At 42.3% G+C, this 27890-nt stretch overlaps 1 protein-coding gene across 1 annotated transcript; it reads right to left on the bottom strand.

The window, feature by feature from the left end:
• Positions 1-46: 46 nt before the first annotated feature.
• On the bottom strand, positions 47-22882 carry NCOA4 (nuclear receptor coactivator 4). The gene is made up of 10 exons (XM_065894214.1): positions 22783-22882; positions 8467-8621; positions 6624-6764; positions 6347-6435; positions 5937-6045; positions 5296-5385; positions 4616-4759; positions 2516-3529; positions 1974-2114; positions 47-1626 (listed from the first exon to the last, which is right to left on the bottom strand). Exons 2-10 carry the CDS (start codon positions 8605-8607, stop codon positions 1621-1623), a joined length of 1875 nt encoding a protein of 624 aa, XP_065750286.1. The 5' UTR covers positions 8608-8621; positions 22783-22882; the 3' UTR covers positions 47-1620.
• Positions 22883-27890: the final 5008 nt, after the last annotated feature.

Here is a 27890-nt window from a genome sequence, read left to right as displayed (position 1 = left end):
ATACAATTTTGTGACAAGGTGTTTTACAAATCACAGGACAACTATATGGCTGTTATGCTTTTAATGGAGGGAGGCACAAAATCCATCAATGCAAAAGAATGTTTTACACTCATTAGCACAGTGATTGTTAATTTGGGGATACACAATGTGTTAAACCTCAAAAACTACAAGGTTTCCTGCAACCTAAGATAATGGAAAGGCTCCTTAAGTTTTTACCCACCACCTTTAGTTTTAAAGTTCTAAATGGTATTGGAGAACTAAAAAATAATAGGCTCGTTTCAGCTGTGGTTCAAGAATTCGAATGAAGTTGGCAATGACACTGGGAATGTGAAGTTTCCCCAAAAGGGCTTTCTAGATGACCACATCACAAACTTTAAAAGTATTTCCAATAACATATAGGCAAGTTGAGTGGCTTAATAGTGTAAAAGCCTGGAAAGCAGCTAAGATGTCTCATCTTACAGAATTTTAAAACATGGTATAAATACCATTTCTCTCCTACAGAGAAACTTTTTGAAGCATGGACATAACTTTAGGGATGGTAAGGAAACATCAATACTTTTCATAAAGCTTCAATACACACCCCAAGGCACAGTGTTCAAAACGGCCTATTCACTAAAATGTCACTGCATTGTAAGCTATAGGTATGCTATGCTTGCAGTGAGAGGACATTTAATTTATGCCTAGTTAAAAGCACCAGGTGTCCAGTTCAGCTTACATTTACACAGGATGCACCAGTAACATTTAGGATAGTGAATAGTTCAAGTAGTACATTTCCAGCATGTCTTGCCTTTTGCTTTTTGATTAGTCAGCACTGGGGCTCTTCTGCCTGTAGTTCAGAATACTTTGAAAGAGGCTAGGATTACCCTGAATATAGTCTTCAAGCAATATGGAGCCCTTCTGAAAGAGCTGTCTAGATACTTCAATAATAACGTTTAGAAAAGGGAATAAAGATAAAACTTGAAATAGTTGAGTTTGTTTCAAAAAAAGAAAAATAATGTAGAATCTGGCATGTAAGCTAAAATGTTTTGTAATTAATGTCAAAAATTGCCAAGATTGTTAATACTGTTTTGGTAAGAAAAATCCACTATATTGGCAAGGTTAATTATTTGTGTGAAATAATATTGTACGTTAATTAAACAGAAGAATTCACCGTTAATGGAAGAAAACCCACAAGAAGGGGAAGCATCCAAAGAAGGCAATCAAAAGGTTAAGTAAAAAAAAAAAAAGTTTACTAGTTTCAGAATACATCAACACACCTTGATTATAAAACTATTTCATTTTTAAAACTACAGTGCTTTAATGTACTTCTAATAACAACCCAAACTAAGGAGCCGTGGAGGCTTATGAAAAAGACCTACCCACTATGATGCTGTGTTTCTAGTGTAGGGGTGAATTAATACTTCTGTAAGAAGGAACTGAATCACCTCAACATCAACAAACAGCCTTTTTCTTTTACACAGTAACTCATAATTTGATTATTTCTCTTCACTAGTTCAAAATTAGGCAGAAAAGGAACTACATCAGACCCAGAAACGCAATGATTTGGCAAGCCGCAGTTACTCAGCTCATGGATTTGTGCTAATCTGCAGAAAATCTGCTTGACTCCAGTACTCCATTCCTTCACATCTGTAAAGAAAAGCCCATAGATAAAAAGTCACTTCACTGCAGGATAAAAAGCAAGTTTCCCACCCTGAAGCTCTCACTTCTCAATAAGCTACTAGAATCCACACAGGCTCCAAAAATTCTCCCAACAGCTACATCATCTTGAAAGGTCACTTTCAAGTATGTCCTCGTTACTTCGTGGAGCAAGTTCAAGTGAAATACATGAAATTTTTATGATCTTTTTCCCACCTCACCTAATATAGAAACCATTAATAGGAATACAGTTCAGTGGGCAAAGTATGAATTCATATATAAGGCAAAATATCTTTGAGCAGCTAAAACTAATATTTGCACTAGTGGCATGTACCCACCTGTAGAGGAGTTCGATACAACCATTTTTCTTTATCAACTTTAAGCTGCATACAGGCAAAGAGATCACAAACTGCTGGGAGGCCGTAACGGTCTGGGGGAAAGCTGTGTTCCTCCTGTAGGGGCGAATTAAGTAATACTTCCTGCAAGAAGACAAAAGGTGGATTGCTACATGACAACTGGGAGGCGTGAGACCAACAATTCATCTTCAAATAGTGTAGTGTCCATAAAGAATGATGTAAATGTTGGGCATTCTAATAATGAGCAAAGGGGACAACTCTTTTCTCTACCCCTAATCTTTTCCATAAGTAGCAATAAAATAGGCCAGATGGGGATTTGGGGCCTAGAAAATGCACAGAAATTTCGGTCTGAATAATCATAAATCCTCCATGCTGTTGCTAACATGGCACCAAAATTAATACTTAAGCCATATTTAACAGTTAAGATATTTAAGGATCTGGCCCATTTGCAAGGTTTGGGATTAAGAAAGTAAAAATGTATTAAATATACTTCAAAAGGTGCTATTTTAATGTGTTGTGCTCACCTTGGCCTTTCGAAGTAGCCATTTGTCTTCTCCTGAGGATAACTGGCTAAGATTTCCTGTCTTCTTTCCTGGCAAGACCCAGTCAGCTGTGTTAAAGGGACACCAGGAAGTGGCCAAGTGGCTTGTAAGCTTTGGTATGCCAGCTCTGTCCTCTCTAAGAGGCACTTCCTTGGGACATCCTTCTTTGCATGAGGAGGTAATGAGCCACTCTGACAAGGGACTGTTCCTTATGACTTGGAAGGAATCAGCAATTCTAGAAGAAGCCATTGCCTTTGGTGCCTTAGCTTGTTCTGTTGCCTCTCTTCTGGATGGACAGAGCCACATATTCAGGGAATCTTTATGTTTCTCAGGTTCAGGTTTTGGTTCCACAGGCATACCATTTTTATCCTTTCCTTCTTTCTTCAGAAGCCATTTACACAGAGCTTCCTTCTCACAATTTTCATCACACACACACTCTGCAAAGCTTGTACAGGGCTCATTGGCTTTGCAGACATCCTCTACTTTAAATGGGTCTTGATGATTCTGGACAAGCCAATCCTCAGTAATCATGCTGGGAGTGGACAAGGGTTTCTTGGCCTCCAAGTGGTCATTCAGGCACTTCAGATTGCCCAGGTTCTCAATCTCCACACCTTTGAGCTGGTTACCCTGACAATTGGTACAAGAATCAGGCTTGACAAGCCAATCATTCACACTATAGGACTCCTGGAACACCTGGAACAAGAGCTTAAACTTCTCACTGGTTTCACAGCTGCCATTCCCAGGCTTCTCAAGCTTATGGGATTCCTGGGGAGTCACCAGCCAATCAGAAAGCTCCACCTCATCTTGATCAAGAAGCTCTAGATCTCCAACCTTTTCAATTTCAATGGAGTAAGAACTGGTAGTAGAATGGCTGTTACACTTTTGGTAACTTGGTTTTTCAGAAACTTCTTGTTGCTGACTCTTGTGGAGCCAATTTTCCAAGCCCTTTAGGTTGCCCCAGACTTTACTGAAGAAATTGCAGGCTCTGGCAGAAGTCTACATAAGAAGTACACAATATTAGTTTGCCAGAATATTATGACTGCTTTGGGATTCAATGATAAGACTTCTTATATTTACCACACTGCCCAATGTTTCTAAATTTAAGTATATACATAGTCAAAAGGTATGGGATTTCTCTATTAAGATATTAAAATATATGGTTATATTAAAACTTAATTTTCTGCAGTTTTAAAATAAACAAGGCAAAATAGGAGGAAGCATTTGTAGCGGTTTATAGAAAAGAGACTAGTACTTCTATATAATGTGACTTTATAAATAAAGAAGACAAAAATGAGCCATGGATATGATGAGACAAGTCATCCAAGAAGGCTAATAGACATGGAAAATACTCAACCTCCTTAGTAATCTAAGAAACTCAAAACAAAAGTTTTTACTGTTACTTTGTGTCAAATTCAAAGAAATAAACTTGTAAATGACTACCACTATTAGAGAAGTTTCAGGGAAGCAGGTCTCTTCAATACTCTGGTGGGAATATAAACTGCTATCAACTTCCTGGAAAGCCAAATTGGCAATCTGTAGCAAAAGTCTTAAAGGGACTGCAGAACTATAATCTAGGAATGCCATTTCTAAGAATTTATTCCTAAAGAACGAATCAAGAATGTACGCAAATAATTAGTTCCTGGACATGCAGAGGAAATGTATTTATATTCAGAAAAACTGAAGTTTAGAGCCAATCAATGAAATATTATATACTGTGAAGGATTTTATGGAAGAAATTAAATGACAGAGAAATATATTCATGCTCTATTAGTAAAAAAATCTGCTAGCCAAAACAAAAGTTACAGAATGATATTTTTCTTTAAAAGTATATGTATGCATAAACAAAAATGTTACAGTGGTTGTTTCCACATGTGGTATTATGGGCTTGTATTTCTTTACACAGTTTTTTCCTAAGCTTTTTATCTACAGTGTAGAGGTGTCACTATTGTAATAAAAAGTTATTAAAAGATATATATTTCCCAGACTAGAACTAAAAACCAAACAAAGATATACACTATCAGTTAATAACTAGCCCCATCTATTACTTCATCTATCTCAGAAACAATAAAGGCAGCAACACACCTGACTATTCTCCAAGGTCTGCTTTTGGGTGAGCCAGTCCTGCAGATTGGTACTGGGTATGTGAGGAGCTTGGTGACTGCTGGCAGGTTTGCTTCCAAGGAGCCATTCGCTGAGAGGGACAGCTGTGGTGCTGGATGCTGACTTCTGCTAATCACACAATACTTTGCTGCTTAACAAGGCAATGTCAAATGCAGTAGAAAGTTTGCCAGAAAAGCAGGAGACCCAAGTTCTCTAATCTTGGCTTGGTGCTGACCCTGCACAAGTCAAATGACTCCCCTAAGCCTCCATTTTCACAATTACAAAACAAGGAGTATAGTTGATCTCCAGGGTTCTTCTCAACTCAAAACTTCTAGGATCCTATATTCACATTGCCTTTAGAAGTAAATCACCTCTATGGATGATAAAGAGAAGGATCCCTAAGAGAGAACCAACCCAATCAGAGAGCTACTGATAATTCTTATGAACTAACTGATAACAATTACTTTCTTAACACCTCTAAAACCTCTAAATTTCTGACACTCAGTCTCAAGGGAAGCATTTAATTGCATAAACTAATTTATTACCACTGGTGCCTTTTTACAAATAATTCGTAGCCAAAAAAAAAAAGTGATATAATGAAAACCCAAAAGAAATATAAGCCAAGTAATAACTCAGCTACAAGAAACAAAATGACATTTTACCTGCTCTGGCAATGCGATATAGCTTCTTTTCTCCCGGAAGGGCCCAATATTTGATGAACTAGCATGAGCCATCAGGTGCTCAGGAATTTGCTATAAGATAAAAGCAAATTAATCATGTTTACTAATGTTATGCTTTCATACCAAAAAAGTGAAACTGTAATCCCTAAATTTCAAAAGAATTAAGCAAAGTGTTACATTTCACTAGAATATTCTTTATACTAAATTCACTGACCTATGAAGTAGTTATAAAATCTGAGAGTTCCCTATCTATTGTACTACATAACTATCTTCATGTAAGAAACCTTCACCAGAATTGGTAGTATTACTGCTTTTAACAAGACCCAAATGAGACCATATTTGACTCTAAAGACCATTCAAGCCATAAATTTCATAAGAAAGAAGTCAAACGTATTTAAAGAGATACAAGATGAATTCTAGAGATGATCAATGAGTCACTACCACATTCCAAGCACTACCAGCCTAATGCTCTATAAATTTAATCAGAAAAAGAAATTTCTGAAGCTTATCAAATTCTCAAGAAAGCCACTATTCACAGTGAAAATGTGTTATTTTTAAGACCACCTGTGAGGCCACAGACCTAAGAAGCTCACTATGAACCTTCTGAGATGAACACTACTCACAATGGTCTTAAGAGACCCAAACGTGGTGATTGCCTGGCGCAGGGCAGTTATATCGGCTTCAAAGAGTAGGACAGTCGAATCTTCAGGTTTGAGGGTCAAACTGCCCAGTCTGGAGAAAAAAAATAAAACCTGGCTATTTTAAAGAAACATCTATTTCAAATTCATCCAAAATAAAAACCAAATTGTGAGTTATTTGAAATGATTGTACTTTTCTAAGAAACTCAACCAAAGATAGATGACTTAACCATGTACCACCAAGTATGATATTAAATATATAAAGCAGGATGATCTTATCCAAGGAAGAGAGATGTCAAGTTAAATCCAAATCATGCAATGAGTTACAAAGTGACTCTTTTTTAATACATCAAAGTCAAAGAGCCAAAGTCAAAACAAGCAAAAAGGGTCTTTACCTCTCCAGGCACACAGAGACTTGATTGGCTAGATCTTTGTTCTGGGTGCACTCCAGCTGATGAATAAGACAATTGAACTGACCCAGCAACTATAAAAAAAATGAAACCATCTAGCCACAATGATACTAAAAGCACCAAGTGTATCCAAGTTAACAAATAGCAAGTAGCACTTGAGATTAAATTTTTATCTCATCTATATTAGTGCTGCATTACAGGAAAAAGTCTCTGGAAACCAGAAACCACATTCAAACCAATCATGGCCTTGCAGTCATCTTACCCAGTACAGCTGTTGGGCCTGCTGCTGTAGCGTCTCCTCTTTAAGCTGATAGATCAGATCTACCTGTTCATACAGCCACACCTCACGGCTTCGAAGGCATTCCAGGTGACGACTTATGCAGCTGTGAATCTGGGCTTTGACCTAGAAAACACATATGTTAGCTTCACTAGTGCTGTAAGCTCAAAGAATGGTGCTTCCCACAGAATGGTGAGGTCCCTAAACTTCTGGGGGTCACAAATCCTTTTGATTATCCAATGACATTTATGCAGTGTCTCCCCAGAAAAATGCATACATTCAAAATTTTGCCTATAATTTCAGCATTGAGTCCTGAATCCCATCCATGAAACCACCAAAGCCCCATGGACCCAGTTTAAGAATCCCAGCCATAAATGCATATCTAAGCTCCAAAATCCTCCTTCAATACTCCTTCTTCTAAGAGGATCAGGTTTATTTTGGGTGTCCTAAAGGAGTCAAGAGAAAATACAAGGATATGTCATGCGATACTGATGCCCCTAAGTTTTCCACATAATTTGAAAACCTATAGTTTTACAAATTCATCAGTGGAAGAAGACAAGAATATTAACTTAGTAACTAGCCCTTACCTCTTTTCTCACCCTACAAATGAGCAACACATTTACAGTAGGCCAATTTAGTAAAGAGATGTGTCACTACATGTCAACAGCCAGAAGACCATCAGGGTAGACAGTTTATGTAAAATTATAAATTAAATGTCTCTGGAAGCATAAAGAATGATTCAAAAGAGGGATAAATATAAAAATTCTAAGGAAGAAAATCATAACAGCTATAAATTATCCAGGAGAATCCATATAAGAAACTATATATATTTTGGTTTTTTTTTTGCGGTATGCGGGCCTCTCACTGTTGTGGCCTCTCCCGCTGCGGAGCACAGGCTCCGGAGGACGCGCAGGCTCAGTGGCCATGGCTCATGGGCCCAGCCGCTCCGCGGCTTGTGGGATCTTCCTAGACCAGGGCACGAACCCGTGTCCCCTGCATCGGCAGGCGGACTCTCAACCACTGCGCCACCAGGGAAGCCCCAAGAAACTATATTTTAAAACACCTTTTTCTGGATAGTAAAGTGGTATTTCAAAGTCATGTAACACTTGGTCTACCCACTCACCAGCAGAACGTTATTAGGCCAAAAGAAGGAACAGATTTCGTTCTGGCTAGCTCTAACAATTAAGTCGTTTATAGAACCATGCCACCACCAAAACCATGCCAATACCAAATTAACAGATGGTAGGGGACATGCTGAAGTGCCATCCTTTATGCATTAAGAACACAACTGACCAGTTCAATGAGCTGAGCTCATTCACTTTGTTGCTTTTTAGCGGATGGCAGTGCTTGGCACAGGGACCACACACAGAAGCAATCAAAAATGCATGCTGGAGCTTCCCTGGTGGCACAGTGGTTGAGAGTCCACCTGCCGATGCAGGGGACATGGGTTCGTGCCCCAGTCCAGGAGGAACCCACATGCCGCGGAGCGGCTGGGCCTGTGAGCCATGGCCGCTGAGCCTGCGCGTCCAGAGCCTGTGCTCCGCAACGGGAGAGGCCACAACAGTGAGAGCCCCGCGTACCGCAAAAAAAAAAAAAAAAAAAAAAAAATGCATGCTGGACTGAATTATCTAAGGTGGTGCAGGAGTTTCCAAACTCTTCTAACATCTGCTTTATTTTCCCTTTGGAATCAAAGGCACCAACATTTCAGGCAGACCATGCAAGGCATGGGGTAAAACTTTTGGGTTTGGAGAAGCCAATCCCTTCGCCATGCTCTAACCAGCCCTGTAATAAGAGTTCAGACAAGGAAAGAGAAAAGCACACGTCACACCTCTCGCAAGTTATCTTTAATTTGCTGTTCAGCCCGGAGAACTCCACCAATAGCAAGCTCCAAGTCCCTCCGTGCATCACAACACCTCAAATGGGGTTCTTTATTACTGGAGCAGCCACTCTGGTCCTGTGAGGTACTCATTCTGCTCCCTGTCCCTTTAAAAGAAAAAAAGAACAATCCAAATTGCACCATAATTACAGCCAAAAACCACCCTGCGATCATCCCCCAAGTGATTATTCCAACCAGCTCCCAGTTACTAACTACTTAGATTACTTCCAACATAGGACTTGGTACATAGTATACCCTTAATAAATATTACCTCCTCTTCCCCGCCCACCATTACTGTGTTCCTGCCCAAAAATCCTATGCATCTACTTTAGTTACACTTTACATGGGAACAGATATTTCTGAAAAAAATACACTAAATTGCCTGAATTGATAGGGCATACAGCCTCCAAAAAGTTAAAAGAACACTAGATTATTTCTATTTACATACCTGAAGTCATAGGGGGCATGTGTTCTCGTTTTACAGATTTAGAGCTGAAGACTAAAAGGTCTAGAAGGACCCAAAATTACTTTGGAAAGAAGGTGCAAGCCAATAACCTAATACAGAGAGTTTAGAACACTGTTTAGATCTGACATTAACCTAAATTTATTGGGAGGATTAAATTTTTTATTCCCCCCCTCCTTTTTTATTTAGGAAGAACTCAGGGATGCCTTCATAGCTAGGAAACTCTCAGGAATGTAAACCTGACAAAATAATTTCATGGGATTCTGCTATAAGGGAGGTACTTAGAGAAATTGGTGTGGGAAACCACAGAGAGTTTTCTAATAAGCATAGGAGAGAAGAAACAGAAGTGGAAAAATACCACATAACCCAAGATATAATGCTATGAGACTGGGACAGAAGACTGTCAGAAAAGCAAGAAGCAAAGCTTGACAAAAACTGCTGGAAGAACAGTCTGATGTGTATCCTGGATAGATCTAGAATCAGAGATGGTTTCTAAATACTTACAAAAAGAAAGCAGTGATCACAGTAGCCCAGCATGGATTCACTAAGCCCTGTGACACCAAAATTATTTCCTTCTTGGGTAGTTTTACTAAACTGGCCAGTCAACGTAATCCTTTAGACACGATATATTTGGACAAAAGTAAGACTTGTGACAAGGTTGTATACCATCTCTGTGGACAAAGTGAACATGGGCAAAACAGGCCAACTAAATTGAATCATAAAATTATTTTTTACAAAGTACTCAAAGGATAATGAATTGAAACCAGTCTGTTAAGTATTTAGAGGTATGCCCCTGTTTTCCCCAATTACTCAACAGTTTTCCCTAATTGCCTGGATGAAAACACAGAAGGCAGACATTAAAGTTGGAGACAACACGGGGCTGTGACAAAAATAGATTCCAAACAATCTCTACATAGCTGTTAAATCTTATAAAACAAAAATGTAGATTTTTTTTTTTACTTGAATGGGGGAGGGCAAAGTGGAAGAGAATAAATGTAAAAGGATGGAGGTTTTTAATTGAAAGCAAGCTCTATATGAGTTAGCAGTGTGCTGGATCTCAGAGGGAAATTACTTACATGCTATTTGACTACGTTTACCAGAAGTATAGCATTTGCCACTAATCAGTTCCATGTTTATTAGACTAATTTTGAAATTTCTTTCTGAATAGCAAACTTCAGAAAGAGGTATTTAGAAGAAAAAAAAAAGGGGCCTCAAAACCATGAAAACTTTCTCCAGGAAGGGAGGCTGTTTAGATAAGAGGAGTCTCTGGGAGGACAAATTTACTATTCTGGAATACTTGGAGACCTGTCAAATAGAATTAGACCTGTTCAGAATGACCCAAAGGAGTAGAGGAGGATTAATAGAAGATATCTGAGGCAACATATAAAAGAACTTCCTAACAGTCCTGAAGGAAACGACCTTCTCAGAGAAGCAAGCCAGCTTTCGGCTGAACAGCAGTCTACACAGTGCAAATGGCTGACTGCTCATCTGAGACACAGGGAACTCTGGCCTACACTGCATCTTTAAGCCGAGGTTTAGGGCCGGTGGCTAGCTAGAAGCTGAAACGGGCCAAACACTGTGATTCCCCACCCCCAGAAATAAGACAGCGGGAGGAAAAAGCCCAGTAGGCTTTCTTTTGACCATCTCAGCAGAAAATTCACATTCAGGAACTAGAGTTTCTGAAAGATTCAGGAAATTTTCTAACTTCCCCCTGCTATTTTGTTGCCACAGTCTGTTTCCCCAAAATGATCTCTAAAATGGAAGGGATTCATTAACTGGATTTGACAGGAATCCCCTTGGAGATTTTTTTCCAACCCTTGAAACACCAGCTGCAGCTACTTTGCTACCTTCTTTCTCACACTGTAAGCTGCCCTGTTTTAAGCACACCATTAGTGTGCACTTAGTGCACACTGTAGGAACTTTGAACAATACCTGCATAACGAGTGAAATGCTCATATTCAGAAAGTGGAATGTCACCTCATTACCACAAGTTGCTTCACTTTTCACTTAAGTTACTTCACTTAAGTTACTTATATGCAAAGCATGTTTAGGTGTCTTTCAAATGTATAACCAACTTTCACCTGTGCCAAATTTCCCATTCTTAGGTCCTCACCATGTGTGTGCAATGCCACAATGCCTGGCACAGTGTAAAATTTAAACAGTAACATTAAGTCAAAATGTTGCTTCACAATGTCAAATACCCCAGAACTCTAGATCACGTGGGAGACAAATTCAGTGCTGACTTAGAGAAGTCTTCTCAAGTCCATCACAAATACTATACAACTGCCTAACAAGAGCAGAATATGGCAAAAGTACACAAATTGGATTTTCCCCTTATCAGTTATGGATAGAAAATAGGATGAGATTTAAAAGTTACAAAACTGATTTTCCCCACATATTTATCCCTTGTTTTCAAATTAAAATGAGTGTTATCCTTCAAAACAGTAACCTTGTTAGAGTAGGGGTCTTTAAAGCCATTAAGAAAACCTGTTTCATTCCTTTACGACCAGCCTCAGGGATGTCTGTCCCTTCGCTGCCCTTGGCTCTGACCCTCCTCCTCCCTGTGGAGCAGTCAAGGGGCAGTCAGCTTCCATAGCTGAAATCCCAAGAAAGAAGCTGTGCAAAGGTTTGCCTTCTTGTACTGCAGTGAGGAGAGAGCCCTCAGAGCTGAAATCAAGAACTCCACCACATGGGTGAAGTCAAAACACAATAAGGTGAAGCCTGAGCTAGCTTTATGAAATGTCACATCCAAAGAGACATTTATGAGTTATCTAGCTCATATGGTCAATTTCAAAAAAAAAAAAAAAAAAATTCACCATTCCTTTCAGGTTAGAGAGCCAATGTAGCAAGCATGATGTTTAAGAGATTACTCTGAGGCCTGACAAACCAGAATTCTAGCTCCATCTGCAACCTTCAGACCCATGAGTGAGTTACTTAACTTCTCTGGACCTCAGTTTCCTCTAGAAAAATGTGGACAATGACAGTAGCTACGAAGTGCTGCAATGAAGTTACAAGTGAGACAGTACCTGCCTTTAGGCACTTGACCCAGGCCCTGCAGACTGCACTTTTTAACGCTTTGGTTGTTTTTGGTTAGCTGAATTATGGGGACCTTAAGAATCCCCACCTATGGACTATATAGAAAGCAGCACTGAAGCTAGAAAAGGCTTTGAAGTGAGGAGGCCCTGACTTAGAATCATTTAGCCATTAATCAATGCTATGACCTTGGACCATGTGCCCTTTTTGAACCTAATGTCTTAATTAAATAAGTGAGGATAACAATACTTACCTCATAGACTTAGGGGTGAGGATGTGGTACCTGTTTAATAAATATAGCTCCCCATATACTCTCTCACTATAAAACCCAGCAAAAGGAAAGTTGTTTTTATGGCAAAAGCTCAGTAGTCTAAACTCTCTAATATATACCAAGTGTACACACACTTTTGCCTGTTTTCTTACCTGTAAAAAGATTAGACCAAATCAGCTCTAATTCTAAAATTCAGATCAATGAAAGACTACTAAAAATGTCTTCTTCTCTTCACCTTTATAATACAAACTACTGCCCTACCACCTTCAACAGAGGATTGCCTTAAATGTGTATTTTTTTTTTTTTTGAGACAAGTTAAAAGTTTAAGTGCTTTCTAAAACTTCCCTGCCTCTAGGGTTCCTGTTCTAGGTTTTGGAGGAGGAGAGAGATAGAGGGGGAAACACACACATCCCTCAAACAAATGAATAAGGCTCCAGGAAAACCTGGAGCTTTCCTCAAAGAAGAGTTCCACAAACTATATATGCCATACTTGCACAATGCTTTGCACAAATCTAGTTATGAAATCCAAAGATCATGGAACCAGAACTGAGCAACTAAACCACAAATGAAGCTAAGTCCTTATCATATGGTTTAACCATAAAATTTCCAAAGAAACATAACCCTCTTGTGACCGACACAAACCACAATTTAAAGTTGGAAAACCTTAGCCATCTCTTTAGTAGACTACTCTCATTAAACAGGTGAAGCCACAAAGCCCCAGAGAGTTTAAATGACCCATCCACAGCCATTACACGCAGATTTGGGTTTAGAACTAGCATTCCTAGGGTTTAGTTCTGGATTCTCTCCTTCTGACCAGCTTGTTCTTCCTTTAGTGTATTATCACCCATAAATTCTTTTTATTTGCCAACACTAAAGATTAACATTCCAATGGGTTACTAATGGAACACCTTCCATTAAGAATCTCAGTCCAGGGCTTCCCTGGTGGCGCAGTGGTTGAGAATCCGCCTGCCGATGCAGGGGACACGGGTTCGTGCCCCAGTCCGGGAAGATCCCACATGCCACAGAGCAGCTGGGCCTGTGAGCCATGGCCGCTGAGCCTGCACGTCCGGAGCCTGTGCACCACAACGGGAGAGGCCGCAACAGTGAGAGGCCCGTGCACCGCAAAAAAAAAAAAAAAAAAAAAAAAAAGAATCTCAGCCCATTCTCATAGTCCTCAATAAATTATAACAATTTTTCAGAACCGTCTTCCTTAGATAATGCTAACAAAAATAAACAGCACATCATGATAGACTCAGAATAATCAAAACACTTCCAAGATGAAGGACAGGAGCAAGAGCCCTGGGTTCTGATCTCACATCTTATCACAACCATTCCGCATTCCATTCCTCTGTCTGAATGCTTATATCATTTCTAACTGCACCTTCCAGGTCTCACTGCTTGTCCCCCCTTCCCAAATGGCCCTCCTCTCCAAAAAAGGTGTCCACTTTTCACTTATTTTCCTAGCATCTAAATCACTGCGAAAAGACCAAGCCCTTAAAAAACAGACCCATAAGACACTTACTATGTTCTATGAATTACTAAATTCGAAACACTAACTGCCCATTTGGTCATCTTTGATAAGACAATATATATCAGAACATCTGTACAAATTTTCAGGAAAAAAATTATAGTAATAGTCCGCATGCAATTTTACCTTGAGACATTTCTTAACATGTTCTTTCTTCTTACTGTCAGTTTTAAAAAACAAAAGGTTTTTTTATGACACAATTCATTAACTCAAAGGTTATCTATACGTATCTTATCCTAACCCTTTAATTCTTTAATAATTTCTGAAATTCAAGATCTGATTCTTCGTAATTTTTTAAAAAACCATGTAAATAAAGATTAATTCCTGAAGAAAGAAACAAAATAAGGTAATAAATTCACGATAGTACATTTTAAGATCGTTTAACACTTCAGACCTCACTGCGCTCAGATCTACCTTTATACATGTAACTATGAGCAATCAATTCCAGCACTTCAACTTTCCGAAGCAGTAACTGAAAACTGACCACAATATTGGTCATTACCATCTAATGCCAATTAAAGCGTTTCTAGTTCAAAAGCAACATTGACTCATGCGTCTTTCCAGGTTTCCCAACACTTTCTAGGAGCACTGTCGCCCTAAGCCTGGGTCCCGTCCTCCCTGGAAGCCGCAGCCGCGCGTTCACTCTCCGCTTAAGAGCGGGCACGAGTACTGCTCAGTACGCATGCGCACAGCCCCGGCCGTAGGGCCCGTTCCCAGCCCGGCAAGGGGAGCCCACCCCGAGGGCTCCCGCTGCGGCCCTGCACTGCCAAACGTACCTCCTTGCAGGCCAGGTCTCCGCCGTGTGAGCTGCCCAGCAGGCAGAACGCTGCTTTATCCGCGACCAGGGTGACAAAGTTACCTTGAACCCTCAGGTCGCGCCCCGCCCGCGCGCCTGGCAGCGCCCCACGGGCGGGCGGGAGCGCGCACGTCGGCGCCGGGGTGGGGCCAGAGGCTCCGCCCACTCGGGCGGCTCGCGAGACCCTACAGCTGCCCGAGGATCACCCGCAGCCTGCCGCAAGGCTCCGGCGTGGCTGCAAGCCGCTTGGGCTCCCGGCTGGACGCCACCATCCCCGCCCGACCGCTCAGGGCGAAAGCCAGCTCGCAGAGCCCCGAGGGATGCCAGGGGCTCCTCTCCAGCCTCTCCTCGGCCCACCTGCTCCAGCGCTTAGCCTGTGTCCACCCCGATGCGCGCCCCAAATCGTCAAGACGTCTTTGATTTAAGGATTTTGCTGCTAATCACTACAAAGAAATAACAAACGTGGGCCAGTCAGAAGGCTTCCGGAGTTATTACTGGAATGTTCCTGGCCAGTAGCTCCTGACTCCCTTAGATTACCACTGTCAGCCTAACAGGTTCAAGGCCCGGCTTTTGTTTCAGGCTCTGACATCTCACTTCTGTGACATACCTCTACCTATACCCCAGCGTCCCTCTGTCTCTCTCAAACACACTCCCACACGGCCTCAATGCAGTGCTGCATGTAACACTCATGGATGCTTCTCATTCAACAAGCTGACTGAGCACCAACCAGATTCCAAGCTCTATTCTAGGTGCTGGGAATACAATAGTGAAATGAAAGCTCCACCAGGAGAGACAGTAATACAGAGTAGTTAAGAGGATGAACTCTGGAGCTAGACCGTTTCCACACAAAACCTGGCTCTGCCACTTAGATGCGGTGTAACCTTAGGCAAGTCACTTAACCAATCTGTGCCTCAGTTTCCCCATCTGTAAAATGAGGACAATAATAATGGGCCCAACTCAATGAGAATTATATGAATATACAAAAAAATGTTTAAGACAGTATCTTACACATAGTAAGTACTTCCTGTCTGATGATTATAACGCTCATGGTACTCTACTTTGATGCCCTTTTCTCGGAAAATAATCCTCAAAGTCTGCATATCCCATCAGGCCAAAGACAGAATTCTATACAGCCTTGTCACTCCCTTCAATTTTTTTAATGTAAAATACTCTCATCTATGCATATGAAGCTATTTTCATAAACAGAGTAAAGCAAAACCACTTGACAAAAAGCAAAGGCCAGTGGACACTGAAGACTATCACCCTCAATTAAGCATCCCTCAGATTTCAGGTGAACAGAGTTTATGGAAGTGCCTGCTTTATCTGTGTTGCACAGTTTCTGGGATCCCACTTCAGACATTCACTACCAAAAATAATGAGAAAGCAACTTATCTCTGAATTCAAAATTTCTTCATTGAAGAACATATTTTGTGAAGATACAAAAAAGATACAGACCTCTGAATGATGTTAAGTTAAAATTTGATAGCCCTTTGCATTTATACTTTAAGTCAATGGCTAGAAAAAAGGAATTCTCAGTCTGTAAAAATGACTGTCAAGAACTTTCACCTCTCTTTTATATGCCACTACAAAATAGTTACAATGTAAATAAATACAGTAGGAACTTTGTGGACCATCACCTACCTAACCAGTGGTCTCTATGCCCTCTCTAAAGGATCCTGGCCAATGCCTCAGCACACTAAATGCTGCAGCTCTTCTTCACTTGAACTTACACAGTTACTGAGAGTCAGTGTTATTCTGTTTATGACAGCTTTAGTTGTTACTATAATGATGTGATTTACTAAAGAGTATATAAATATAAAAACACTGGGGAGAGAAAAAAACCATAAACATCTACAAGAATTCTGCATTCAGATTTTGCAGGCACCTCTTTACTCCCTTAAGCTTTGTTATTTGCCCTGGCATATTTATGAAATGTTTAAGTTCTAAAGGGGAAAAAGTCATAAGGCATTTTACCTCTCTTATGTTTCAAGATTTCTACGGTGTCTCACAACAAGAGAATCATCTATTTCCCGGTAGATTAGTAGATCATCTCATCTAAAGAGAGCATAAACTATAACTCTCCAATGGTTCCCCCCTGCCTACAGGATAAAGTCCAAATTTCTTTAATAAATAAAGTTCTCTGTCTTCTGGCTTCAGCCTGACTCTCCTGCTGTCTCCCCAGAGCAGCGCCCACACCGTGATCTTCCAGACAGCAGTTCCATGCATAGACCAGACTGGTTTGCCTTGTACAGCTTGGCTCTCCCAGCTCTCTCTGCCAGCAAAGCCAGTTCCTCCCCTTCTCCCCACCTGTCTGCTTTTCTGACTATGCTTAAGTCACCAACACTATTAAGCCTTTCCTGACCAAGCATCCCATTCCTCAGTAGTTTTGACCTAGTGAGTTAACTGCTGCCTCCTCTGGGCTCACTGTAATCTGTATAAGTTTCCAGCATGACACCTATAACACATGTTATCCTTAATGTTACATGTCTGCCTCCTTAGCCTGAGAGGTCCCCAAGAGAAGGGACCACATATTATTTGGCTTTGTACACCCTAGTGCTGAACAGACTGCCTGCTTTCGGTATCATGGCATTACCAACCCCCATTTATTGAACTGAAATAAAGAGAATGGTGTCCCTGGAGTTGTGCAGTGCTGTAGCCCTCAACTCAACAGAGGCTTAATACATGTTTGATAAATGGAATAAATGTTAAATGAATGCTCAATTTCAGACCAGCCACAATAACTATGGTAGAATTCTGCTTCAAACATAAGTAATCAACTTGATGTCCCAATAAGGCCTGCATTAATTCAGGAGGGTTTTTCAGAGGTGTAAATGCTTCTACCATAACTATTACTTTTTGTTCTCTTTCAAACAAGACAAAACAACCAAGGATATTGCTATTGAAACTATGATTCCAGGATAGGCACTGATATAATGTGTCTTTCCTGATGCCAAGCCCATCAAATTCCAGCTATACAGATTCACAAGCACCAGCTGATTTGTGAGTTAAAGAGGAAACATTAACTGTATTTACAGTCAACTCTGGATTTTTTTCTCTGATTTTGCAGTACCACAGAAATTCCAGCTGACATCACAGAAGTTTGGTAAGCTTTCAGAAGTAGGGCTGTGCCCTATCTTCAACTTGAAACTTCCTGCCATAATATAGCCAAGGTTAGGAAACCATGTTATTTATCTACCATCACAGTAATAATATCATTTTATCCCTAATTTTATATGGTAAAAACCTTGCAGTTTTCCCCACAGAAGCAAGCAAGTTATAAAATATTTTCCCTCCTCTAAAGCCTGGGGGACTAGAAAATATGCCAAAATAAAACTCAAAATATACCTGAGATCATGTTCTTATGAAATCTGTAATTGTCCAAGTATTAAAAGCCTAACTTCTGGGCTTCCCTGGTGGCGCAGTGGTTGAGAGTCTGCCTGCCGATGCAGGGGACACGGGTTTGTGCCCCGGTCCGGGAGGATCCCACATGCCGCGGAGCGGCTGCGCCCGTGAGCCATGGCCGCTGAGCCTGCGCGTCCGGAGCCTGTGCTCGGCAACGGGAGAGGCCACAACAGTGAGAGGCCCGCGTACCGCAAAAAAAAAAAAAAAAAAAAAAAAAAAAAAGCCTAACTTCTTGTCTATGAGCAACTGACAAGCAAAAACCTTTTAACCTATGTTGCCAGTTACTCACTCCTTCACTGAACCAAATTGTTACATTTGTAAAGGACTCAAGGCAATGCTAGATAAGAGGAATATTTAGCACCCAAACATACTCCTTACCTCAAAAAGAACATCTTGATTCCACTGCATAATTGAGCCAAGCAAAATCAGGGATGACTAGTTGGGATAAGAATGGCTAAGAGAGTTGGAATGAGCATTCATGTCAGTAGTAAAGAAAAAAAAAAAAACACCCTCAAGATAACTTTTTGTTCACTTGCCAGTGAATCTATTTAATTCAGAGTAAGGATGACTTGCTAGGATTTGAGGTATGGTAGGCTAGGTGGGAAGTTTACAAATTATGACTGTAATATTATGATTTAACAAGCAAAGAAGACAAGCTGAGAAAGACTATATGGCAGCTCCTCTAACAAGCATAGATAGAAACACTATTAAAACAATTCACCAGAGCAAAAGTGGTCAACTTGGCCTCCTTATCAGCCTAGGCCACCTGCATTGTTTACATCTTGTATGTCGCAACAATGTATTCAGACATACCTGTATAGGAAACAGAGCCAAAGTGAAAACCCGGAGCAAAATTTTAAGAGGGCCAAAAAGCATCAGAAAGAATTATAAAACTGCCATGGAAATCTATAGTTCCTTCACGAAACTGAACTTAATCCAGTATATACATATTGGTTGGTCCCTTATCATAGTCACTCTGGACTTGCAACCTAACTAGTAAGTATACAGAGACACTGAATTTACTGATTTCAGTAACACTCAGAAGGTGCTCTCTGATCCAGCAGCACATTGCACTGTGTATCTTGCATAGTGAACGATCTTCATTCTCTGAGGCTGGAGCTGCTCCTCCAGCATGCCTCAGGGCCCTTGCATTTATACTCCAGATATCGTGCCCACTCCTCTTCCTTAGTGTCATCTTCCTCACTACCCTATGTAAAATAAGTCTTCCTTCCACACACTCCCCCTTAATATATTTTATTTTTAAATTATCTCCACAGTATTTATCAGTATCTGACATGTAGAAACCATTTATTTTCTGATCTCACTTCAGAAAACACACTAGAAGAAATACATTCCACACAGGCAGGGACTTTGTCTTTTTGTTCACTGTTATACAGTAGATGTTCAATAAATATTCGTTGGAAGAATGGATCCAGGGACTTCCCTGGTGGTGCAGTGGTTAAGAATCCGCCTGCCAATGCAGGGGACATGGGTTCGAGCCCTGGTCTGGGAAGATCCCACATGCCGCGGAGCAACTAAGCCTGTGCACCACAACTACTGAGCCTGTGCTCTAGAGCCCGTGAGCCACAACTACTGAGCCCCGTGCCACAACAACTGAAGCCCACGCACCTAGAGCCTGTGCTCCACAAGAGAAGCCACTGCAATGAGAAGCATGGGCACAGCAACAGAAGAGTAGCCCCAGCTCGCCACAACTAGAGAAGGCCTACGTACAGCAACAAAAGACCCAACGTAGCCAAAAATAAATAAATAAATTTATATAAAAAAAAAAGAATGGCTTCGGTAAGTATTTAATATATCTAACTGCCAAGACTTTTACTTTTACACATTATCTCATTTAGTCATCACAAAACTTTAAGGTACATATGCACTACCAACACAATTTATTTATTTTAACATCTTTATTGGAGTATAATTGCTTTACAATGTTGTGTTAATTTCTGCTGTATAACAAAGTGAATCAGCTATCTGTATACATATATCCCCATATCCCCTCCCTCTTGCGCCTCCCTCCCACCCTCCCTATCCCACCCCTCTAGGTGGTCACAAAGCACCGAGCTGATCTCCCTGTGCTATGCAGCTGCTTCCCACTAGCTATCTATTTTTACATTTGGTAGTGTATATATGTCAATGCTACTCTCTCACTTCATCCCAGCTTACCCTTCCCCCTCTCCGTGTCCTCAAGTCCATACCCTATGTTTGCATCTCTATTCCCGTCTTCTTGCCCCTAGGTTCATCAGAACTTTTTTTTTTTTTTAGATTCCATATATATGTGTTAGCATACTGTATTCTTCTCTTTCTGACTTACTCACTCTGTATGACAGACTCTAGGTTCATCCAACTCATTACAAATAACTCAATATCGTTTCTTTTTATGGTTGAGTAATATTCCATTGTATATATGTGCCACATCTTCTTTATCCATTCATCTGTCAATGGACACTTAGGTTGCTCCCATGTCCTGGCTATTGTAAACAGTGCTGCAATGAACATTGTGGTACATGTCTCTTTTTGAACTATGGTTTTCTCACGGTATATGTCCAGTAGTGGGATTGCTGGGTCATATGGTAGCTCTATTTTTAGTTTTTTAAGGAATCTCCATACTGTTCTCCATAGTGGCTGTATCAATTTACATTCCCAATAGTGAAAGAGGGTTCCCTTTCCTCCACACCCTCTCCATCATTTATTGTTTGTATATTTCTTGATGATGGCCATTCTGACTGGTGGGAGGTAATACCTCATTGTGGTTTTGACTTGCATTTCTCTAATGATTAGTGATGTATCAACACAATTTTAAAAACAGAGAAACTAAGGCTTGACAAGGTTAGATATATTACCTACAGTCACAGGAGTCCAAGTAAAAGAACCAAGATTTAATGCCAGATGAGTCTAAGGTCTCCAACCACACAATGTATGTTGAAGGGATCATTTAGGTGTCAAGATTTTATTATCGCTTTTTATTCATTCAACAAATATTTATTGAGTGTCTAAGCTGACACATACTGTGATAGTCCCCAAGGACACAATGGTAAACTTGCCATCTAGAGGAAAATTTGTGCCATTGAGTCACCGAAAACTAAGAAAATAAGAAAACTTTGAAATAGACTGCGATTTAGAAGTCCACCAGCAGCAACCACTGCTCTGAATGCCTTCCAGTGTGCCAACACTTACTCTGGGAGGAAAATGATCATAAAACACTAGCCAGGAAGCTAGTGGGGGGAGGGATATGTATCAGAATCACCTGTGCAGTTTTATGAAGCCCCTACACAGGCTACTGAGATCCTGGCACAGCTAAACCGACTGAATCTTAATAAAATGTGGGTGGGGTGGGGAAACCTATGTAATTCTAAAATAAGATACCTCCTCCCTCTTTGAGAATCACATCTTACTTTCCCTGCATAGCTTACCAGCCTTCTCCACTTTTGAAATACCTCTTTTCCCAAAAATAATAATATAATTGTAGAAGTTTATTTAAACACAAAATACAGTTATCATAAAACCTTAGACCACTAGGTTTTCCCTGGGGACCCAAGGACAATAGAAAAGGAGGAAAGAATATTAAAATGTAAGAAATGTTACCGTGCTAGACTTTACATATACCTTCTCACTTACTTAACAAATCTGCAAGCTAGCAAACTGTCAAAATGCAAACCAAGTGACTTGCCTCAAAGGTACATGCACCACACCCCCCACCTCCATTGCAGCATTTGGGTGCGTCTTCCTCAAAGGCTCTGAGGTTCTTTAAAGTTCAGAAATGTCACATTAGTACGCTGTGCAGAAATGAGCCAGCTATGATTACCTGCCCCGTTCTCACCCAGGAAGTAACTCAATAGTCCCTACAACCATATTTCCATATTACCAAGTAGGTGGTTCAAACAGTTATGCTATGGTGAACCTTACCCTGATTAGAAAACAACACAAAATGGTATGGTGAAAAAAGCTCTGCCTTTGGGGTCAAACAGACACTAGCACTCCGCCTTCTGCCATTCTTGATCGCATCACCCCTGTTACATGATGTGACACTTAAGACTATATGATCATTGTTGCTCCTGCCACAAGAATTTAGTTCCATGAAAATAAGGGCTGTGCCCATTTTCTTTCATCGCTGTATCCTCAACACCCTTAACATATAGGCACTGAATTAAATAATTGTTGGTGGAATGAGTCAATGAACTAGCAAGCCTCGCTTTTCTCATCTGTAAAAAGGAGATAATGGAACTACCTCTCGGGACTGTTAGGAGAACTACAAGCACTCTACGGTAAGTGACGCTGTGTTGGCAGGTAGAGGGCCGAAAAAAACGTTATCTTCTTCGCGTTTCCACCCAACAGGCTAGGAATGTATATACTCTGAGTCCGTTCGGGAAAACAGGCCCCTCCTTGCTCCAAGTGACCCCGGCGAGAGGGAGCAAAAACTTGGAGCTGTCACAGCCGGGGCCGGGGGGCGGGCGGGCAGACAGCCGTTGGTGGTCCCCAAGCCAGAGTGTCTAAGGACGAAGGGAGAACAGGCCGGGCGGGGAGAAAGAGGTGGCCCTCAGGCCGAGAGTCGAGGGCCAGAGAGAGGAAGGCAGGCCCAGGCCGGCGGGCAGGCAGGAGGAGGCCGCCCTCGAGGCAAGCGGGTCGAGGGAGAGGCCGGCCTCGAACGGCAGCCCCAGACAGGCCCGGGCCGGTCCGGTACGCGGCCATGGCGCCCCAGGCCGACCCGCGGCGTTGAGATAGGGAGGAGGCACGCCCGCCCCGCTAGCTCCTCCGGTACTTACCTCCTCCGAGTGCAGCTCCGGGCGTTCTGAGGAGACCTTAGCGGACAGAGGTACTGCCCGACACAAGCCAAGGGCCTAAAGGCAGACTTCTCGCGAGAACACAACGTTCCTCCCACGCCTCTTACCAAATGTTTGACAGTCTCGCGAGATCTCAAGTCGAGTCGGCCCAAGGTCCTTGACTACCCTCCAGAGGGCGAGAGCGCCGGCGCACAAGTTTTCCTGGGCCATAGATCAGGGTCCTTTCGCCGTTTAGGAATAAATAAGGTTAAATGAAAGAAACATTTATCGAAGGCAGGCTCTGTAACGAGGACTATCCTAAGTGATTCTCTCACACCAGATGTCCTAACAAGTCAGATATTATTCAGGCTTAACGTACAGATGCAAAAATAAAAGAACACACAAAAGGACAAAGTATGATTCCATATACATGAGGTACCTACAACAACCATATTTATAGAGACAGGAAATAGAATGGTGGTTGCCGCAGACTTGGGGAAGGGACGTTATTGTTTAATGAGTACAGAGTTTCTGTTTGGGATGATGGGAAGTTCTGGATATGGGTGGTGGTGATGGTCGCACAGCAATGGGAGTATACTAAATGCCGCTCAATTGTACACAAAAATGGTTAAAATGATAAATTTTATGTTATGTATATCTTGCCACAATTTTTAAAAATTCAGTAAATAAATAAATAAACGTCAAAGCCCACGTTCCAAATTATACCATCTGACTTCAAAGCATTTTCTTGTTTGCACCATATCACACACCACACAGTTTTCTGCACTCCACATTCCACCACTCTGTACCTTCCCTCACATTTTGGCATTAATTATCTATATTGGAATTTTATTTAGTTGTTTGTTTGTTTATTACCAGATGTTAAAATAAGAATCTTTCTGTCTTAGTTCTGACAGAAGTCCCCAATACTAGCTGCTAACTGCTCCCCAGATTTCCCATGAGTAGGATTTGCAAAGGAAATGATTGTAATTGGGTTTTATGCATCTCACCCAAGAATAACAAGGGGCAAGGCTATCTCAGCAGACAGCAACAGGAAACATAGGTTCAGATGCAGAAGCTAAAAGGGCTCTCATGGCCTGTGATTAGGAGCGGAGCTGTGGAGAAAGAGGAGCTGCAGGGAATATCAGAAAGGCCCACAAAAGCCTCATGAGGAAGTAAATCATCTTAAACACTGCCACAGGCAGACGGAGCCAAGATGGCATCATACTGTCCCTCATTCCCTCTTCAATTCAGAGGCAGATTCTGGATTGAGACTTCTTTTGTAACTAAAAGTGACCAAGGCACTTTTTTATTATCTTAGGGTGACCCAAATCTAGGACCTGCCTAGATTGCTCAACTAGTCCACATAGTATGTTTGCACAGGTGGGGTTGGGGGCAGAGGGGAAATAAAGCTCTTTACTGATTGCCCATGGATTGTTCAACAGAAGGCTCTTTGCTTGTTTGTGATCTGTCACGTACACACACACCCAACTCTAAGCCCCAAGAGAGCAGGGACCTGATCTCTCTGGTTCACTAATGTATCCCCAGGCCTAGAGCACTGCCAGGCACTCAGTAAGGACCTGTTGACTGAACAAATGTTCTGTAACACAGAAACAGCAAGAGATGATCAGCATTGTCACTGTTTTAAGTCCCTACGTTTTGAGTACTGATACTGTAGCCCTGCACCCAAGCTATTCCCCATCTACAAGGCAGGACTCCTGGCCTCTTAACACCCCACTGGGCTGCAAGTGGGCTTAGAGGCACTTCTTCCAAGCTATCCTGCTCTAACCTGCTCTAACGTCAGGCAAACACAGATTTATATAAGGGACACAGCAGATACTCTCTGAAGAACAGGAAGGAAGGATAAACATGAAAACCTCAAAGAAAATAAAGGATCTGATTTCATCTTTAAGACACATTTATATTTTGAATTTTTCACCAGATAGTGGGACACTGGGGCAGCAAAGCACAAATCTACCAGAAGCAAGAGAAGCAGCAGTGCTCCCCTGAGTAAGGGATGCACAATGATCTATGGGAGTGGAGGTAAAATAACTTTTATTCATATTTATTTTTGTCTCCTTTAAATGTTTACATGCTTTATAATGTGTGTATTATCAATGCATACATAATGTATAAACTAAAAGTATACACATATTCAAGTGTTTGCTCAAAACACTTTTGACTGATAGGTGGGGTTACACAATCATAGACTATTAGAGGCCGTAGGAGAACGACGCCTGGCCTGGGAGAACCTGGGTGCCCCCAGCAGGCTGGGAGCTCTGGGCCCATGAGAAGCACATTATAACACCTATCCACTGACAGCACAAGTCTTTTCTGGGTCCTCCTGTTCCACCACTGCATAGGTGCAGGTCTCCTTGTTGAAGATTATCTGGCACTTGTTTGTGTCATAATCCACAGGTACAGCAGCACTGTCATTGAGACAAGAACAAGGCCTGTTAGAAGGAATAGGATGCCCAGCCTCCCCAGGGCCAGCTTTGTGTTGGAAGCAGCTTGCACTCCAGGTGTCTGGGGTGCCCCTCACCTATTTAAGGTCACCCCTTGTCTGGGAACCCCAAAATGCCACCTTCAGGAATCGGTACCCATCTATATATAGGACCTAGACTATGAACACAGACCATCCCTGACATTGTTGGTAAATTCCATCCCACGTACACAGGACCACAGCAACTTCCAACAGGCCCAGAGGCAGGTCTGGACTCCTCTGAGGCCAGGCAGCTTGCTTCAGCCTGGCTCTTCTTGTCCTCCCCGCTCAAGAAGTAGCCAGCAGTACTGCTGCTTGAATGTGGGAAGGGAATGGTTGTCCCAAGCCTGGCATAGAGGCTTGTTAAGTCAAGAGCTGGCTCAGCCAACAGAAACAACGCGTCACTCCAGGCAGGGACCATGGAGCCCTAGGAAAAGCTGATGAAAACTGGAAACAATCTCCCCGGGGAAAATCCACCCACACATTCAAGGCTGCCAACAATTTTAGGGCTCATTGCCCCCTTGAAACGCAACTGTAAACCCCAGATTTAAATTGCCCGTCCCCAAGGTGTACACAGAACAGCCATCCCCAGGGCCATTTGTGACAATGTTTCCTTCCACAAGGTGACCCTTGACTTATTTTAACAAAAGAGGACATTTCAATTCTCTTCCCAAAGGGTAATCAGGAAACCAAAGGGAAGACTGGAAGAAGCTTTTCCCAAGGCACCTGGGGTAGGTGGCCTGGGTAGTGGGGAGGCCAGAGTAGCCTGGGCCACCAACCTCAGCCTCGTCTGCCACTAAGCAGCTTCATATCTGGACAACGGGCCCTAGGGCAGGGGTCCCCAACCCCCTGGCCAAGGACCAGTACTGGTCCGCGGCCTGTTAGGAACCGGGCCGCATAGCAGGAGGTGAGCAGTGGGCGAGCGAGCGAAGCTTCATCTGCGGCTCCCCATCGCTCGCATTACCGCCAGAACCGTCCCCCACCACCCCGCCCCCCCGACCCATGGAAAAGTTGTCTTCCACAAAACTGGTCCCTGGTGCTAAAAAGGTTGGGGACCACTGCCTTAGAGAGTGCAATGGGTTAAAAAATTCTCCCAGAGAAATTTTAATCAAAACGTGTATTTTGGGATTCCCTGGTGGCGCAGTGGTTGAGAGTCCGCCTGCCGATGCAGGAGACACGGGTTCGTGCGCCGGTCCGGGAAGATCCCAAATGCCACGGAGCGGCTGGGCCCGTGAGCCATGGCCGCTGAGCCTGCGCGTCCGGAGCCTGTGCTCCGCAACGGGAGAGGGCACAGCAGTGAGAGGCCCGCATACCACACACACACAAAAAAACCAAACAAAAAAACCGTGTATTTTGCTATCACAAAAAAGAAGTTCATGAGAGAAATTTCATAGGTGGCGAGATAATTATAGGGGAAAGGAGTTGGCGGCTCTGAGCAGGAGAGAAAATATGCCCCTTTCCTCCACGTGGAGCGCTGTGCTAAGTGGGATAGGCAACGTGGCAGGAAAGAGGGAAGGGGCTCTGTGGGCCCTGACTCGGAGTCAGTTACTGTCCCAGGATTGAGGGACACATAACTGGCATAGAGAAGGCATCAAATCTGTTTTAAGTTAATGAATTTATATGCAGAATCTCATTTAACTAATTAATTAATTTTTTGGGCCGCACTCGTGGCTTGTGGGATCTTAGTTCCCCGACCAGAGATTGAACCCAGACACTCAGCAGCGAAAGCGCTGAGTCCTAACCACTGGACCGCCAGGAGCCCCCTCATTTAATTCTCATATCCACCTGATGATCCCTATTTTACAGTGAGGAAACTGAGGCTCAGAGAGATTAAGAAACTTATACAGGGCACACAGCTGGTGTACAAAGGAATGGAGATTCAGACTCAGTTACGTTGGCTCCAGCATCGAGCCTCTTCCCACTTCACTGTTTTCCACACTAGGTCCACGGGACCCCTAGAAGAGGGTCATATTGACGTGGCTGTGATGATGCATCACTGAGTGGGGTGGGAGGGTGTCAAATTCAGTTGACAAGGGTGCTTTGGCCACTCTGGAGGTGCACTCCGATGTCAGAGAGGAAGAGCTCACTAGGCCTTAACCTTGCTGATACAATCGCACTCCAGAGTCACATTGACACTCGATACAAAGACAATATCAAATTTCAGGAGCACAAAATCAAGGTTCAGTTGTAAGACACAGTGACTCAGCCAAGGCAATACCTGCAAACCTGCTTCGGGCAGCCAGACATGCAGTGTCTGGATCTGATAATCCTTTTGTTCCATTTAGCACTTAGCATGGGGCATGCTCAACAAATGTATTCAGAACTTTCCAGATATTTAAACTTCAGTAGCATTCAGATGTTCTAAGTCAAGTGTTTGTTCTTCTACTTCCTGCTGGTATCGTAAGACTCTCTGAGGCACTTGTTAAAAATCAAATTGCATGGCCTCCTATAAATTCTGATTCGGTAGGTTTGGGGGTGGGCCCCAGGAATCTGTATTTCATCAAGCCTCTCAGAGGAGTCTGTGATCAGGCAAGCTTGGGAAACACTACTTTACGCCAATGCTTCTCTCATCAAAGCCACTCCTGTTCTTGCAAAACACTATAGGGCCAAGGCTGATGTGAAGACATCA

Source organism: Phocoena phocoena, chromosome 16 (assembly GCF_963924675.1).
Source record: "Phocoena phocoena chromosome 16, mPhoPho1.1, whole genome shotgun sequence".
Taxonomy (NCBI): Eukaryota; Metazoa; Chordata; class Mammalia; order Artiodactyla; family Phocoenidae; genus Phocoena; species Phocoena phocoena.
The sequence above is the reverse complement of the archived record's forward strand: the minus strand, read 5'-3'. Positions and strand labels throughout refer to the sequence as shown.